The sequence below is a fragment of the Dreissena polymorpha genome, chromosome 6, assembly GCF_020536995.1.
Source record: "Dreissena polymorpha isolate Duluth1 chromosome 6, UMN_Dpol_1.0, whole genome shotgun sequence".
NCBI lineage: Eukaryota > Metazoa > Mollusca > Bivalvia > Myida > Dreissenidae > Dreissena > Dreissena polymorpha.
In genome coordinates, this window is record NC_068360.1 from 18322647 (window position 1) to 18339131 (window position 16485).

General features: G+C 34.0%; 1 protein-coding gene and 1 pseudogene across 1 annotated transcript in view; one reads left to right on the forward strand and one right to left on the reverse strand.

The window, feature by feature from the left end:
- LOC127834880 (polyubiquitin-C-like) overlaps window positions 1–16485 on the forward strand; it is a 321474-nt pseudogene that overhangs the window by 203972 nt on the left and 101017 nt on the right.
- Window positions 1711–16485, reverse strand: part of LOC127834914 (polyubiquitin-C-like) — a 345452-nt gene continuing 330677 nt past the window's right edge. The window contains exon 8 of the mRNA XM_052361048.1: window positions 1711–2925. Within this exon, the coding sequence (XP_052217008.1) occupies window positions 2693–2925 (233 nt within the window). The 3' untranslated portion in view covers window positions 1711–2692. The remainder of the gene's footprint in view (window positions 2926–16485) is intronic.

A 16485-nucleotide genomic window follows, 5' to 3' on the forward strand; every position in this document is an offset into this window, starting at 1 on the left:
TACTTGCATCAAATTAAAATGTCTTTAAATAATGCATTAAAATGATATTTTAATTGTCATGACACTTTATTTCAACAAATAACCACTTACAGTTAGATCAACAATATTCTGAATTGTAAACTCTATCTTAAACCATAGAAAAACCTAACCTGTCAATATCTTGTATGGCTTAATAAACTTATGTAAGAAATCAAAACAAGTTATTATATTTATTCAGATTGTACAAAGCATATATATATATAAATATTTGTAAAGATTGTACCAAAAAAATAATAACAAGTCACACTTTCGGTTATCAATGCATGAATCATGTGATTTCAGCAAAATTTAAAATGACTTTCCTTATACGCTGTATAAATCTTTTGTTTCTTTATTGTAATCGGGGAATAGCAATAAATTGGGTTTATTTGACGTTTTTTTAATCTTTTCAACATAGGCACGCGAGTTTCGCGACGCCATTTTGTTTGTTTAATGGTGAGGTTGATTGGCCGCGCTTGAACTAATACATTGGTTGCATCAGTTTAAATTTTTAATCGATTCAGATTTGTAATCGATTAAAACAAGCTACGACACTAAAACGATTCGTTAACAAAATTTGCAAATTTCCATTAGAAGTTTTCTATTTCATTTAAGTTAAACATTGTTCTAACTTGAAATTTAAATTACTGCATAAGTACTGGAAAAAAGTGCATGTAGTTATGAATTATCAGATTACACGTGTACTTACTGCTGTTTTGAATTATAGTACATTTTTGTGTGCAATTTAATAGTATTAAGTTTTGCTTACTTGTTATGTATTGTTGTGAAGACTTAGGATGGCTCGCTTTATAAATAAAACTACATTATTTGTTTTCACCTTTTGTTTTATTCACCCTTTGATACAGAGCCAATGCAGTGAAGTAGCCTATATGAAATAGTATTTATATGAGGTATAAACTTAAATTAACAAATTATATTCTAGTATATAACTACCGATACATGTTATAGTAAAGTGTTATATGTTTACATAAACTAACATGTTTACGCGTTAAGAAAGGCGAGACATGTTGTGTTTAATGATACCACTTGTAAAAACATATGGTTACCTCAGACGGTGGGTTTCGGATCTTAGTCTACATGTGTGTGAGTCTATATATTCCAGTGAACCGTCATTTTTTCCATCATATAGAGTATTAAGTTGTTATGGCATTTTGGATGGATGGTTTCATTTTTTTTTCATTAAAACATTAAAATAATATAAAAACACTGAACAGTTTAGTTCTTCTTAAATGATTAAGAAAAAGAATGGTTACATTCACTATTTAGATTGCAAGCATCTTCTATTAATGCACAACGCATCCTTAATTGTGCCGAACACGAAGGAATGCATCATTGAGACCCATCAAAAGCTCAACATTAAACAAGAGCTGTTTTTGTAAAACACAATGCCCCCTACTTCTATGCTTTGAAGCCATATATTTTACCTTTGACCTTGATGGATGACCTTGACCTTTCACCACTCAAAATGTGCAGCTCCATGAGATACAAATGCATGCCAAATATCAAGTTGCTATCTTCAATATTGCAAAAGTTATGACCAAGGTTAAAGTTTTGTGAACAGACACACAGACAGACACATACAATGACAGAAAGACAGGCCAAAAACAATATACCCCGATCATTCGATCTGGGGGCATAAAAAGAACATAATCTAGAAAACAAAGTATGTAACAACATTGATATTTATTATGAATATAAAGTACATATATTATACTGCTAATACATTTTAAGAAAACGGTTAAATGTCCAAGTGTTACATTTAAGAAATAAAGACAAATAAATGTTCATCATTTGAATCGCATCAATATTATAACACAAATAATTTTAATATCTGCGAGTGAAATATTCAACTAAACAATATTCCACTCATATTTAAACCCACGCGAAAGACAAAAATAACTAACGGGACATGAGTTTCTGTAATTGCTCACACTTACAGGACCTAGCCAGATTTTATTGGACCTTTTTCTGTTGAACAATATTATAGGAAAACAAATCAACAAAATAAAGTGTAAATTGTCAACATTATTACAAAAAAATATTAAATGATAACTTAAGATCTATATGAGTCTAAGAAATATGAATTTGAAATCTGAAAAGCTATGCTGCCACTTGAAGTCATAATTTTATCTTGATAGGTGCACAAAGTCAATGAAAGGGCAAAGGTTGCATGATTCCCCATTATCGAAATGCATTTCTAAAAAGGCTTAAAAACGGATGTTCTATGATTTCGTGTGATCCTATCGACCAATTAAACACCCTCGTTCAATAATACGTCACATGTATATATGAAACGCGCTTTAATATGTTATCTTCTAATGCCGTATTCGAGCATAGTAAATGAAATCAGTACACGTTTCTGACAAATATGCAGTTTTGTTTTCATTTCGCACCAAATACATATAAAGATAAACTTCCGTTAAACCAGGAGGGTAGCAAGGAACCAATTGACACAAAACAAAAGAAATGACAAGACACACAAGTACAAAGCAAACGCACATAGATGAACACAATTCGATTAAGCGCCTTGGAATGGTCATTTCAAAAGTAATAGGAGTTTAAACTGGTTTTTACACAATCTCAGAAATTATACTGGAAATTAATTATTATTATATCATGAGAACCGATATGTTTCGTATTGGTTGCTTGTGGTTCAAGAACCGGAAAGCTTATATACCAGGTAGAGCTTGGATTCATCATTGATGTTGTAGTCACAGAGGGTACGACCATCTTTTAGTTGGCGGTCTTTAAGGATCAACCTCTGTATTTGAGTGGGAATTCCCTCCTGGTCTTGGATCTTGGCCTTGACATTTGCAATGGAGGCAGAGGGCTCAACCATTAGTTTGATGGTCTTGCCAGTTAGGGTCTTCACGAAGATCTGCATACCTAAAATAATTAATCAGTATATTAAATTGGAGTATAAGTATACATTGCATTAATTGCAATTAAGTCAATATGAGTCGGTTATACCGCTCGGTTTATATACTTTTATAACAAACATCAGTAGTTTATTTTTTAGCTTATTTGTTATCGTATAAATTACTATCTTTGTACATACAACTGAAACTTTGGATAACAAGAGGACCACAGGCCCTATATAAGGTGCCCACCTCAGACCCTAAGAAATCTAAGTGTTCTAAGCAGGTAGTGTAAACAAGGTTTCACAATAGACTTATATGGGGAACTGCCCAAACATCTCACATCCATGCTTATAAAATAACACAATCATTTTCCAACTAAGTCCAGATATACAAGGGCTGTTTTTAAAACATGCATGCCCCCCATATGGGCTGTCAGTTGTAGTGGCAGCCATTGTGTGAATACGTTTTTTGTCACTGTGACCTTGACCGTTTGTCCTAGTGACATGAACATCAATAGGAGTCATCTGCCAGTCATGATCAATGTATCCTATGAAGTTTCATGATCCTAGGCCTTATTATTCTTGAGTTATCATCAGGACACCATTTTACTGTTTCGAGTCACTGTGTCCTTGAACTTTGACCTAGTGACCTGAAAATTAATAGGGGTCATCTGCCAGTTATGATCAATGTACCTATGAAGTTTCATGATCCTAGGTGTAAGCATTCTTGAGTTATCATCCGGAAACCATTTTACTGTTTCGAGTCACTGTGACCTTGACCTTTGACCTACTGACCTGAAAATCAATAGGGGTCATTTGACATTAATGATCAATGTACCTATGAAGTTTCATGATCCTAGGCCTAAGCGTTCTTGAGTTATTCATCCGGAAACCATCTGGTGGACGGACCGGCCGACGGACCGACGGACGGACCGACCGACCGACATGTGCAAATTAATATACCCCCTCTTCTTCGAAGGGGGGCATGATAAAATTATTTAATGCTTCGGATAGTTTCACGATGACTGGGTCATAAATGTGACTTCTGAACGTAAAATTATTTGTACTAAAGCCACATGAGAAAAACAGCCACATGGCAACCTTTTTTAATGACAGGAACCATAGTTCACTCCTCAAAGAAATCATGAGAACGAATATTCAGAGAAAAAAATATTATTTCTATATAAAACAAGACTATTGCCAAGCAATATAGTACCGGCTCCACCATTGTAATAATCTATTTTTATTTTTTTGTTGTTGCCATAACAACCAGAATTTTTGACGTAGGAAGAAAATGAAATGACGTGCATAATGTCCATATTGCCATCTATCCATGTTTCAAGTTTCATGAAAAAATATTAAGAACTTTTAAAGTTATCGCAGGATCAAATAAATTTGACGGACTGACGGAAAGGCAGAGCGCTAACCCATAAGTCCCCTAAGGTGAAACCGATAGGGGACAAATATGCCCCGCCCCCTGGTGCCCATGTTTTTCAACCAACCGAAACAATTTTTCAATTCATCAAAGATATCAGTGGGAAAATCTTCACACCAAGTTTCATTATGATCGGAAATAAATGTATTTAACTATAGCCATAAATTACCATATAAGGAAAAATGCTCGGCCCCTTTACAGCCATGTTTTTTTAAGAAAACGTTCTTATTTTCAAATTCATCTAGGATACCATTGAGAAAAATCTTCTGACCAAATTTCATGAAGATTGGACAATAAATGTGGCCTCTAGAGTGTTAACAAGGCAAATGTTGACGCCGCACAACGGACGACAGACAAACGGCCATCACAAAGCTCAACATGAGCACAGTGTGCTCAGGTGAATTAAAAAACTGAATGTGGAGCTATATCCCACCTGGCACAGTGTGCTCAGGTGAATTAAAAAACTGAATGTGGAGCTATATCCCACCTGGCGAGGTCTTGTCTGACATCCTCATGGTCGTTGCCAGCTGCTGTCGCTCTGAGTGCCATACCGCGCGCGAACCCCCGCAAGGAGTCTTCTCGGTCGTCACGAGGGGGAACGACTCGCAGCTGATGCTGCCACGCTTTCGTTTCCGCGTCTTCTTGTCTGAAATGAGTCAGCGGTGGGGAATACAATAGATGGTCATAAATGAGTACGGTTGAGAATGCAGTTTTTGTCTCATTGATTAAGTGCCTTCGCATCAATTTAATGTAACAAGAGGGCCTGAAAGGCCCGAAGTCCCTCACCTGAGATTCAAAGGTGCTGACCTGTTCTGTGCAGCCCAAGATTTCATTTAAACAAATGGTCTAACTAACTTACATGAAAATTGAACAACCTGGAGCCACGTTTTCAACAGACCATTTAAAACAAATATTCTGACCAAGTTTCATGAAGATTGGGCAAAATGTGACAGACTGTTTACAAGTTTTTACAATAGCCATATAAGAAAATATGCTCCGCCCCCTGGTGGCCATATTTTTCAACCAACTGGAACAATTTTTGAACTCTTCCAAGATATCATTTTTTTACAATTCTTGTGACCAAGTTTCATGAAGATCAGGCAATAAATGTGGCCTCTAGAATGTTAACAACGTTTTACTTTTGCCATATAAGGAAAAATTAACCGCCTCCTGGTGAACATGTTTTTCAACCAACCGGAACTATTTGTCAACTCATCTAAGATATATTTGGGACAAATCTTCTGACCAAGTAGTTTCATGATAATTGGACAATAAATATGGCCTCTAGAGTGTAAACAAGGTTTTACTATAGCAATATAGGGGAAAATGCCCCACCCCCTAGTGCCCATGTTTTCAACCAACCCAAACCATTTTCAAACTCCAAGATATAAATATGATGAATCCTCTGTCCAAGTTTCATGATGATCTAACAATAAATGTGGACATTAGAGTGTTAACAAGAGTATTTAATACGCCATAAATAACCATATTAGGAAAAATGCCACGCCCCCTGGTGGCCATGTTTTTCAAGCAGCCAGAACAATTTTTGAACTTGTCCAAGATATAATTAGAACAAATCTTCTGACCTAGTTTCATGACGATCTGACAATTATTGTGGCCTCTAGACTTGTTAACAAGGTTTTCCTATAGGTATATAAGGAAAAATGCCCCGCCCCCTTGGGCCTTGGGGCCATGTTTTTCAACCAACCAGAACCATTTTCAAACCCATTCAAGATATTTTTGGGGTGTATCTTCTCACCAAGTTTCATAAAGATTCAACTATAAATGTAGCCTCTAGAGTGTTTACAAGGTTTAACTAAAGCCATATATAGCCATATAAGGAAAAATGCCCCGCACCCTGGTGGCCATGTTGTTTAAGAAAACGTTACCATTTTCGAACACATCCAAGATATCATTGACACAAATCTTCAGACCAATTTTCATGATGATCGGAAAATAAATGTGGTCTCTAAGAGTGTTAACAAGGTAAATGTTGACGCCACACGACGCACAACGGACAAAAGGCGATCACAAAAGCTCACCATTAGGTGAGCTAAAAAGCTATAACTGAATGTGTATACCAAGTTATATGTATATAATGTACTTACTTTTCGACTTATAACAATATTTATATTTTGCCCATGGACGGGCAGACAAATAGATATTCCATATAACATTTTTTTCAGATGTACAGATTGAAAGTTGGACAGACAGACAGCAATAACAGATGGACAGGAAACCTATGGTCCCTTCCAGTGATATTGGTAGGGTTACACTTACATTGTTATAGTTTGGCTTTTTCACAGAAATGACTAAATAATGCAACATCACCGTGTCAACTATGTTCCATAAATTTGAAATATGGTGATACAAAGTATCCAGTATCAACATTTCATTGTCATAACATTTTACACTTCATTGTGATAGCATGTTTGAAGAATCCATTCAATTGCTTGAGAAACGAGGAAGAAATTTGATACACAAAACGATATACATTTTATGCAGACTGACTGACAGACCGACAGAGTGACACAAATATTCACTCTATTAACAAACTTTATTAATTAAAATACACATCGACCATTAACTACCTTGCAAAATTGTATGCACAATAAGGGAAAGAACAGTTCGCGCTTAATTTAAAATTAAAACCTTTAGGACTACTTTGGAATGTCTTGAACATGTACCTTCTGCTTTTGCTGTACCACATTTTGCACATACTGCTCCACATTCTCCACATCTACCAGTCCCAAACCATTCTGGATCTACTGGCGTTCCACAGTTTTTACAAAATTTCTGATCAGATGATAGTTCAGCATTGCATGGAATACCGTCTTCATCTTTTCCAGGGCACAGAACCACCTTTGCTTTTACAGTAAGTTTTGTCCCACATTCCTGGCAGAACTTCCCGTCCCCTTCTATCCCGCATTTAGGGCACTTCATATTTGAATTCCAATTAAATCACAACGCTTTCTGAAATGAACAGTATGTTAACCATAACCTATTAATACTCTTATTCTATTTGTGATGAATAAGTCATAGAATCTAGCTAGACCTTGGGAAATTTGAGTTAAATCATCACCAAGTCAATGTGTGCATTACTGCACAAAACATGATAATCTTCTTTTATATTTTTCTATTTGTCAAGGCTTTTTCTTACCATTTTGGGAATGCTTGTGAAATTTGAAATTTTGGCGTTATTTTACTTTTAATAGGGAGAAAATATAATTGCGTGATTGATAAGAAAGGAATAATTAATAAACTGCTACACTGCGCCTAACGAAACACCAAAAAAACCAAACATATTGGCAGGGGCAAGTTTAGCACTAGTAAATGGACTGAATAAAGAATGAACCAGAACAAAAAAAACTTATGTCAAAGTCCACATTAGTTAGCAAATACATCTAGATACATATAGACCCAAACTATTTAGTCAACTTTTATCAACTTTTAAAATACGATATTAGGTATAGAAGAAACAATATTGTTTAAGGGGTAAATGTATCCGATAAATAATACCCTGATGTTGATCCGCGACACTAAATGACTGAGTGAGTGACTTTGTGATTGAGTGACTGACTGTGAGTGAGTAAGGGAGGGAGTGAAGGAGTGAGTGACTGAGTGACTGACTAAATAAGTGAGTGACTGACTGAATGAATGAATGAGTGAATGAATGAGTGAGTGAGTAAGTTACTTATACGTGCAGTATAAGCACTTGCTGATAGCCACGAGCAGTACTTTGATTTGTTTGTATAATTCGGCGTGCATTGATATGCATCTATTTAAATGTATCCTTTACTATTAAGTAACAGCATTATAGTAAGCGTATTGGGTGCATAGTTAATAAGCACGTGCTAATAGCTAACTCTTTAAGGGGTCAATATATCGCAAAACTAGCACCGGATTCAGTTTCAGGGAGACAAAATCACATAGATTGATTGGACTATGTTATTGTTTTATTTCACTGGATTGAAGGTATACTGGATTTTTAACTTCTGTTAAAAGTGTGCTGCATTCTTATCGAATTTTACCATTTAAACTCAATTATTCCTTATTGGTCTAGATATCGGAAAATTAACACCGGATTCGGATCCAGCGAGTCATATTCATGTAGATTTCACTATCTTATTGTTTGATTTCGATGGAGTGAACGAGCGAGAAAGCGAGCGTATTTCGATTTTGGACGTAAACAGGACGTAATTAGGAAAACGGTGCTCAATGCAAAACATATATTGATTATAACTTTTTTTTATTTAAAAAAAAAACCAATTCAAACTTTTAAACAATACTATAAACTGTTTATGTATTATTAAAAAAATGAACTTTTTTTGTTATATGATACATAAGTATTTTTTGAAAAATAAAATTTTAAATTTCATAACTTTTTTGGGTTAATTTTGAGTGTATTAAACTGAGTTAAATTAATATATTTAATTTGTTTACCTTTCAATGTTTTGCATTTCACATCTTTAGTTCAATGCTATTTCAATTAACTGAACAGCGTGACAAACATAATAAAGCAAAATATGCATATGAATCTGATTATACACAGATCCACTATCATATAAATCAAATCATGTTTGTCTATTTCCATGTTCGAAAGATCCTCTTCTAAATTGTTTTACTTCGCGAATAGACTCAACTCCAATTTGCAAACAAAAACACTCGTTTCCGTGACACAAATTCACTGTGCACATTTCTAAACAAAATATGTGTTTCTTGTATCTAAAACGCAGTCTTTTTCGTTGACAAACACATTTCATTATTCCTGTCAAACTATATGATGTCAGTCGTTAATTCGATTGATAGTTGTCATTTCAATAATTCTTAATTTTCGCTTCACAACGGCGCCATTTGCATACGAAAATACCAAACACATTTTAAGAAACCGATTTTAATTGGAAGATTGGGAAACGAGAGACAATTATAACGCTTTTTTTTAAAATGCTTAGGCAATCTACCAGTATAAAATGCAGAGAGATTTCGCGGGCCGCGGATATATAAGCATATTTTCATTTTTGTGACCCCCCGGGAAGGGATCAAATTTGAACCCAAGGGCATAATTTGAACAAATTAAGTAGAGAACTAATAGATGTCAATACATACCGAATTTGGTAGCCCTAAGCCCTACGGTTATGGACAAGAAGATTTTTAAAGTTTGCACAAAATAGGCTTTATATAAGCATATGTTCAATTTTGTGACCCCGGGGCAGGGTCAAATTTGACCCCAGGGGCATAATTTGAAGAAATTTGGTAAGATGACTATGAGATGTCTCTACGTACCAAATTTGATAGGCCCAATAGTTATGGACGCTAAGATTTTGAAAGTTTTCACAAAATAGGCCTTATATAACAATTTTCAATTTTGTGACCCCCGGGGCGGGGTCAAATTTGACCCCAGGGGCACAATTGAATAAATCTGAAAGAGGTTTACCCCAGGAACATTTGTGAGAAGGTTTATCAGAATTGGACTTGTAGTTAAGGAGAAGAAGATGTTTAAAGAAAAAGTTAACGCACGGACACACGCACGCACGCACAACGGACACAGAACAATGACATAAGCCCCGCTGGCCTCTGGCCAGTGGAGCTAAAAATCACATTAATATCTCAAAGTGTTTAGGAAAAAAAAATCTAAATTAATTGGAATTGCAGCTAATATATATTTTGGGATTGTCTATATCTATTCGTCACGCGCACCTGCAAAGTTTAGTACTCCGCCCACTGGTTGGCAAAAAGGGATTGGATTTATATATGCGCATATAGAGAAGGTTGACGAGTTCTTCGTTTTAAATGATAATCATGCACAATTTCAAATATAATTTTACTAATTATGTCTGAATAAAACATTAGCATGCAAGGAAATGCATCTTTGGAACGATTACATTGTTATTATTATTATTTGTTTTTACTGACAACGAACTCGGGAGTGAAACACAATCTAAGAGCTCGGTATGTGGTTAAACAAAAATCTCTCTTCTTGGCACTTCCTCGCGACCATTTTTAGTTAAATAATGCTCAGAAATTGAAATTCTTTCAGAATAAATTAAGAAAACAAATAAGGATAAAAACAAACGACGAATAGGTCAATTGTATGTACGCGACATAGGGTAACTGATTGGAACCTTATATGTCTGGAAAAACTTACCTTCTTACACATTCAATAAATTCTATTGTTTAATGTAATTGTTTTATTTAATTGTTCACACTAATTTTGGCACTCTTTGTAGCAGCATTTACATCCCGGTGTTTAATTGCGCCTTTGTTATCACTAACCGATTATCTCGTTATGATCGGATACTGACAAGACAATTACAAAGAAAACATGGTGTCTTAAACCCAGCGACCTAAACTTGGGCCCCCGCATAAACCACGTGTTGCAGACGAGTGTCTGGTCAGTAAACATATGTCACGATACCTCAATGTAATCTCTTGGCATATTGAGCAATCATTTAAGCCACTTTTTAAAGCTTAAACTACTGATAAGTTAATGTTTAAATGAAATATTTGAACATTTTAACAAAAATGAAGACATTTGTCGGAAATGTATTAACGGGAACGAGTGTATATATTTATTAGGCAGGTAAGCTTAATAATACATTGTTTAATAACTATACATTTTTAATATTGGGCAATTTTACTGCTATGCAGTTAAGGTATTTAACGGGTACCGGCAAAAGTTAACTCCGCTATTACGTGTAAAGATTGTACATTACTGCAGTGTCCGAAACACGATCATGAACATAAGCAGTCACAAAATGAGCCGTTAGATAAATTAAATATATGCATTTATCATATAATGCTATAGAAAATCCCAGAATCGATAATATGGGCGCCGCCATATTGGCTATTACGTAACCCGCGATTGAAAACGAGTGTAGTACATTAGCCCTCTGGGACATTAGCCCCTAGGACAAAAGCCCCTAGGACATTAGCCCCTTTGGCACATTAGCCCCCTAGGACATTTGCCCCTTAGCACATTAGCCCCTACCTATGTTTACATTCATTTGTTAGGTATTTAATTTCATCTTTTTTTTTAATTAATGGGTTGTTTTTTTAAACAGTTACAACAACACAATATGTTACTTATGTATCTAATTGTAAGGTAAATTTAGACTTCTGGATGCTGTCAGATAGCAAAATGTTTGCAAAATAAGTCCAAAGATAAAATTAGTAAAGAAAATGTAAGAAAACACTAATATTTACATGTGTGGTACAAGTTATATATACTGTTTCTATATACATATGAATTTAAAAAAATGGAATAAAAATGCTTACCTGTAAACAAGTTTTGAACGTTTTAAAACACCTGGGGGCTAATGTCCTAGCATGCACTTTTTTAAAGGGGCCTTTGTCCTAGGGGCTTTTGTCATAGGGGCTTATGTCCTAGGGGCTAATGTCCTAGAGGGCTTATGTCCAGTACCCCATTGAAAACGGTACTGAAGAATTTGACAGATTACAACGTTATCATAGTGTACACTCGCTTTATTCCAATAAACAGTACTTTATGACTTCGCACATTAGGATTGAAAACAAGTGAAACATGAAACCAAGTGTCGATATGTATCACATCGTAAATCAATATAATTTAAATTAAAAATATACACGATAGATTCATAAAATATGTGTCTCTGCACCAATATTCAGTGACAACACGTAATGTTTAAGGCCGAGTTGGCATTTTTAAGCATACCTTTCAGCATAATGCCTTTGTATAAAATTTAATTATTTCTTTATGGAATAAAATTATTCAAGCATAATTATAAAGGTATAGAAATATCTAAAGTGTGAAGTAAACGTTGTGGTTTTAGCGCAAATAGTGCCGGAGATATTAACAAAGATCTATCAATATATAAAGATTGGAAACATCCATTCAGACCATATTTTTTGGATAGATCTTTGATATTAATTAGATAGATTTAAGATCAATGTAGACAATTAAATTGATATCTGCCTTTGTTTAAGCCTATATTATTTCTTATTAAATGTCGTACTTTCAATACTTTCCGGAGATATTCATTAAGAAACGTTGTAAGATTAAAGACTTAGGACGACTTCTTTAATTGAATAATACATCGCTTTGTTTGTCTAAACAGTTACCATTTCGCTATTAATATTTCCCTTGTAAGTGTCATTTTAAAGGTAATATACAAATCTATAGCCGAAATGAAGTTTGTGATTCTAAAATTGTTTCGTAAATCATTGTTATCGAAACTCTGTAAGATTTTCAGGTAGAGATTTGTTTTAAATTAAAATAATGTATCTAGTTTAGTCTTAAACTAAAGTGGTTTTTAGCAATCTTTTATTTAAAAATCGCTCTCAAGCTAATACAAAAATAACTAGCCGGAAATTTTGTGATTTAAATGAACAAGTATCGGAGTTATTCGCTTGCAAAACTGTGTAAGATGTCAGGATATGTCATACTTTTTTATTGAAAAGGACATATCAGCTTTTGTCTACAACTTTCTTATATTATTATTTAAATAACGTTTTACATGTTGCCTGAAATATTATTAAATTTTCTTAATAACATCTTAATTCACGATTGAAATGTTCAACATGAAAAATAATGAGCCTTAATAAACTTAAATAGTTCCAATTGAGTTCTGCCAGATTTCCTAAATGTATGTCTTTATTAAATGTTCGTAAAACGGTCTAAATTAACGCTTAAAAAATAACAACACGCACAAAATAAGTGATTTATTTTTCTTTAATTACGGATTATAAATGACAGTAACATACATCACTTGAAAAAAACATCAGCGATAAAGGCGCGAACGAATTCGCTCAATGGGAGGCAATCAACAACAAATGGGATTGTTTACCCTCGGGACTTCGGATCGATTTAATGTACGCAACATATAGACCAGTTGACGAGTGACGTCACGCGCACCTGCAAATATTAGACTCCGCCCACTGGTTGGCAAAAAGAGGTGAAATTCCTTTAAGCGCATATAGAGAACGGTTGAAATAATCATCGTTTTTATTGATAATCATGCAACATATCAAAAATAATTTTACTAACTATGTCTGAATAAAACATAAGCGTGCAAGGAAATGCATTTTTGGAACGATTATATTGTTATTATTTGTTTTTACTATAAACGAGCTCGGGAGTGGAACACAATATGATTTGAACCTTAATATGTCTGTAAAAACTTACCATGTTACACATTAAATAAATTCTCTCGATAAATGTAATTTATTGTTCACACCAATTTTGACACTGTTTGCTTCATCATTTTTAACCCGGTGTTTATATTGCATCTTTGTTCACCACAAACCGATTATCTCGTTATGATTGGATACTGTCCAGACAGTTACAAAGAAAACATGGTGTCATAAACCCAGGGACCTATACTTGGGGTGCCTGCATAAACCACATGGGCAGATGATTTTATGGTCATTAAACACAATTTATGATACCTCCATGTCATCTTCAGGCATATTGAGCAGTCATTTAAGCAAAATGTTAAAGCCAAAATACGTTACAGTTGCCTTAATAAAATATGTTAACATATTAAAAACAATAAAGATATTAGTCCGAAATGGATTAGCAGGATTATGGATATATATTAGCCAGTTTAATAATAATATACAGTGTTTAATAACTATAAATTAAAAATTTGTGCAATTTTACTGCTACACAATTAATGTATTTAACGATTACCTCAAATATAAAATTGGCAACTACGTGTAAACGTTGTACGTTACAGCAGTGCACGAAACACCTATTATGAAAACAAGCAATCAAAATTACTTGCGTAAAATAAAATATATAGTCTTATTTATCATAAATGCTTGAATGTTAGATGTATCACTCCTTCTCACTTAGTAAAAAAATCAATATACATGCAAAGACAGTTCAATTTTCACATATGCAGGGTTTTTTCCATTTGTATGCTTAAAATTATTTATATTATCATTCAATGGAAACGAAACGAAAATTAATTCAATGGAAAAGAAAATGATACAATTTAACAAGCATTACGTATTCCGCTTTTTAGCGCTTTGTTTCATAATTGATTAAATGCACCTCTTACACATTCGATCGCTGATGAACAATAACAATATCCACACCACTGTGATCAAATAAATATATGTTTCATTATTTTTGAAATATCATTTATAAAAGTCTTACTATAAGAAAGAATACTGCTTATTTATTTGTTTTGTTTTGTGGGATTTCCAGTAGTTAGTCTTTCGATCACGTTTACTCTGATGCTAATAATTATATCGTATTTTTATAAAAGACGAAACTATATTTATGAATAAAAATTTATTGGAACTAAATATTATTTATTTGCGTTATTATTGAAGAGACTTGATGTTTATTTTGGATTATTTTATCGTTTTATTGACTAAACAAAAGTCCTTCACACATGTTTTACATAACTGTAACCAGTGATTTGTCAACCAGTCAGTGCGCATGCGCGGAAAATCCCGAATGTAAACAATTACAATTTACTCGTCTATTGTAAGCTATGCCTTTTGATGTCTGTTAATAGAAGCTTCTCCCATTTTGGATTATATCCCTTTAAAACGCATTACTTCCCATAGCAAACATTTAGAGAAAGTCAAAGTCCGATAACTTCGCCAAAAAATAATGGACTTGAAAAAACTAGATCTGTAAGTCACGGAGGTAGACTCACACACCATAAATCATGTAAATATCTGAAAGCCTTTCACTGAATCATTCAAAAAAATAAACTCCAGAAACGGACGGCCAAACGGATAGGAGGACAGACGGACAGTGCGACTGCTATATGCCATCCTACCGGGGGCATTAAGCAGTTGTTTATTTTTTTAGAATTAACAAAGACTCCTGAAAATAGAGTTAGAAACTGGGTCGAATCAATTGAGGGACGAAACGCTTAAGTTAACGCATAGAAAGTAGCTAGACTCGAATTGCACAAACAATAATTAATGACCACGGTACTCGCCGATTTTCAGATGGAAACATACATCTACAATGCATAAATTCGATGCTATACGCATGATAAAACACACAATAAACTTACTTCAATTTCCAGGAAATTGTGCCGGCAACGTATGGGTTTCATGAAATTTTGGCGCCAATGTATCGGTGCAATTTAATCCACTCAATATAGGGTAACTATAAAATACAAAACACGTATTCCAGATATATCCTAATCACTGACAAAAAATTGTTGAAGATCACGAACACAAAACATAACATTCGAAAAAAACACTATACACACAATACACGTATGTCAAATTAATCACTGATATTTCAAGAAACAGATATAAATGAATAAAAAAATCCGATATAAATATATGCTTACGATTTACTCGCTAAAATAAAACCACTTTTTTAACAATATGTGCGAAATTCCGTTCATAAGGTGGCAATTTAATTTGCTTTGAAGTCATCTGAGCAAATAAAAGTGAAGTATTTATTGTCAGCTAATTGTACCTCCTTAAATTCACACTTAGCAAATCTCGATAAAATATAATTAGTCACAAACAACATCAAATGTCATAAGTTTTTGCCTTAGAACACGGACTCTAGATGAGACGGATATGAAACGGGACCGTATTGGCAAATATATTGTCGAAACTGAGTCACGTGACCGTAACTATCGATCTTTTATAATAAGCGTACATCGAAGCGCCGAGGTTATACATTTTGATCTACCCACTAACCTCTTTCTTTTTAAATTATACTTTCATTTCGCGGCCGATTTTGACAAATTATATATCATTAGACAGCCTACGTTACGCAGTTTCAGATATATAAATATATATTATGTTTTACTTCTGATTTGGGCAGCCCGGCGAGTTATAACTTTAAACTTTGCAAATATCACTTCGTTTTAGAATCTAGATTTACGGTTGACATGTTCATACTTTATACCGATTTGTAGCGTTCATATTTGGAGTTCAGTTTTAATAATTACATATTGCTTAGGATATTAAAATTCTGTATACGATAGAAAAAAAGGTTTTAAAAAAGAAAGTAAGTAAGGAATGAAGACATACGAAATCGCGCGGTCCTAACGCAGAGAACTGATGCTACGGTCTTGGCGATTATGCTTTTGTTTAGATACCGGCCATTACCTTTGTCATTATATTTTTATGGAATAAATTGAAATAATTTGTTCACGAAACATGTCAATAAAGACATTGATGA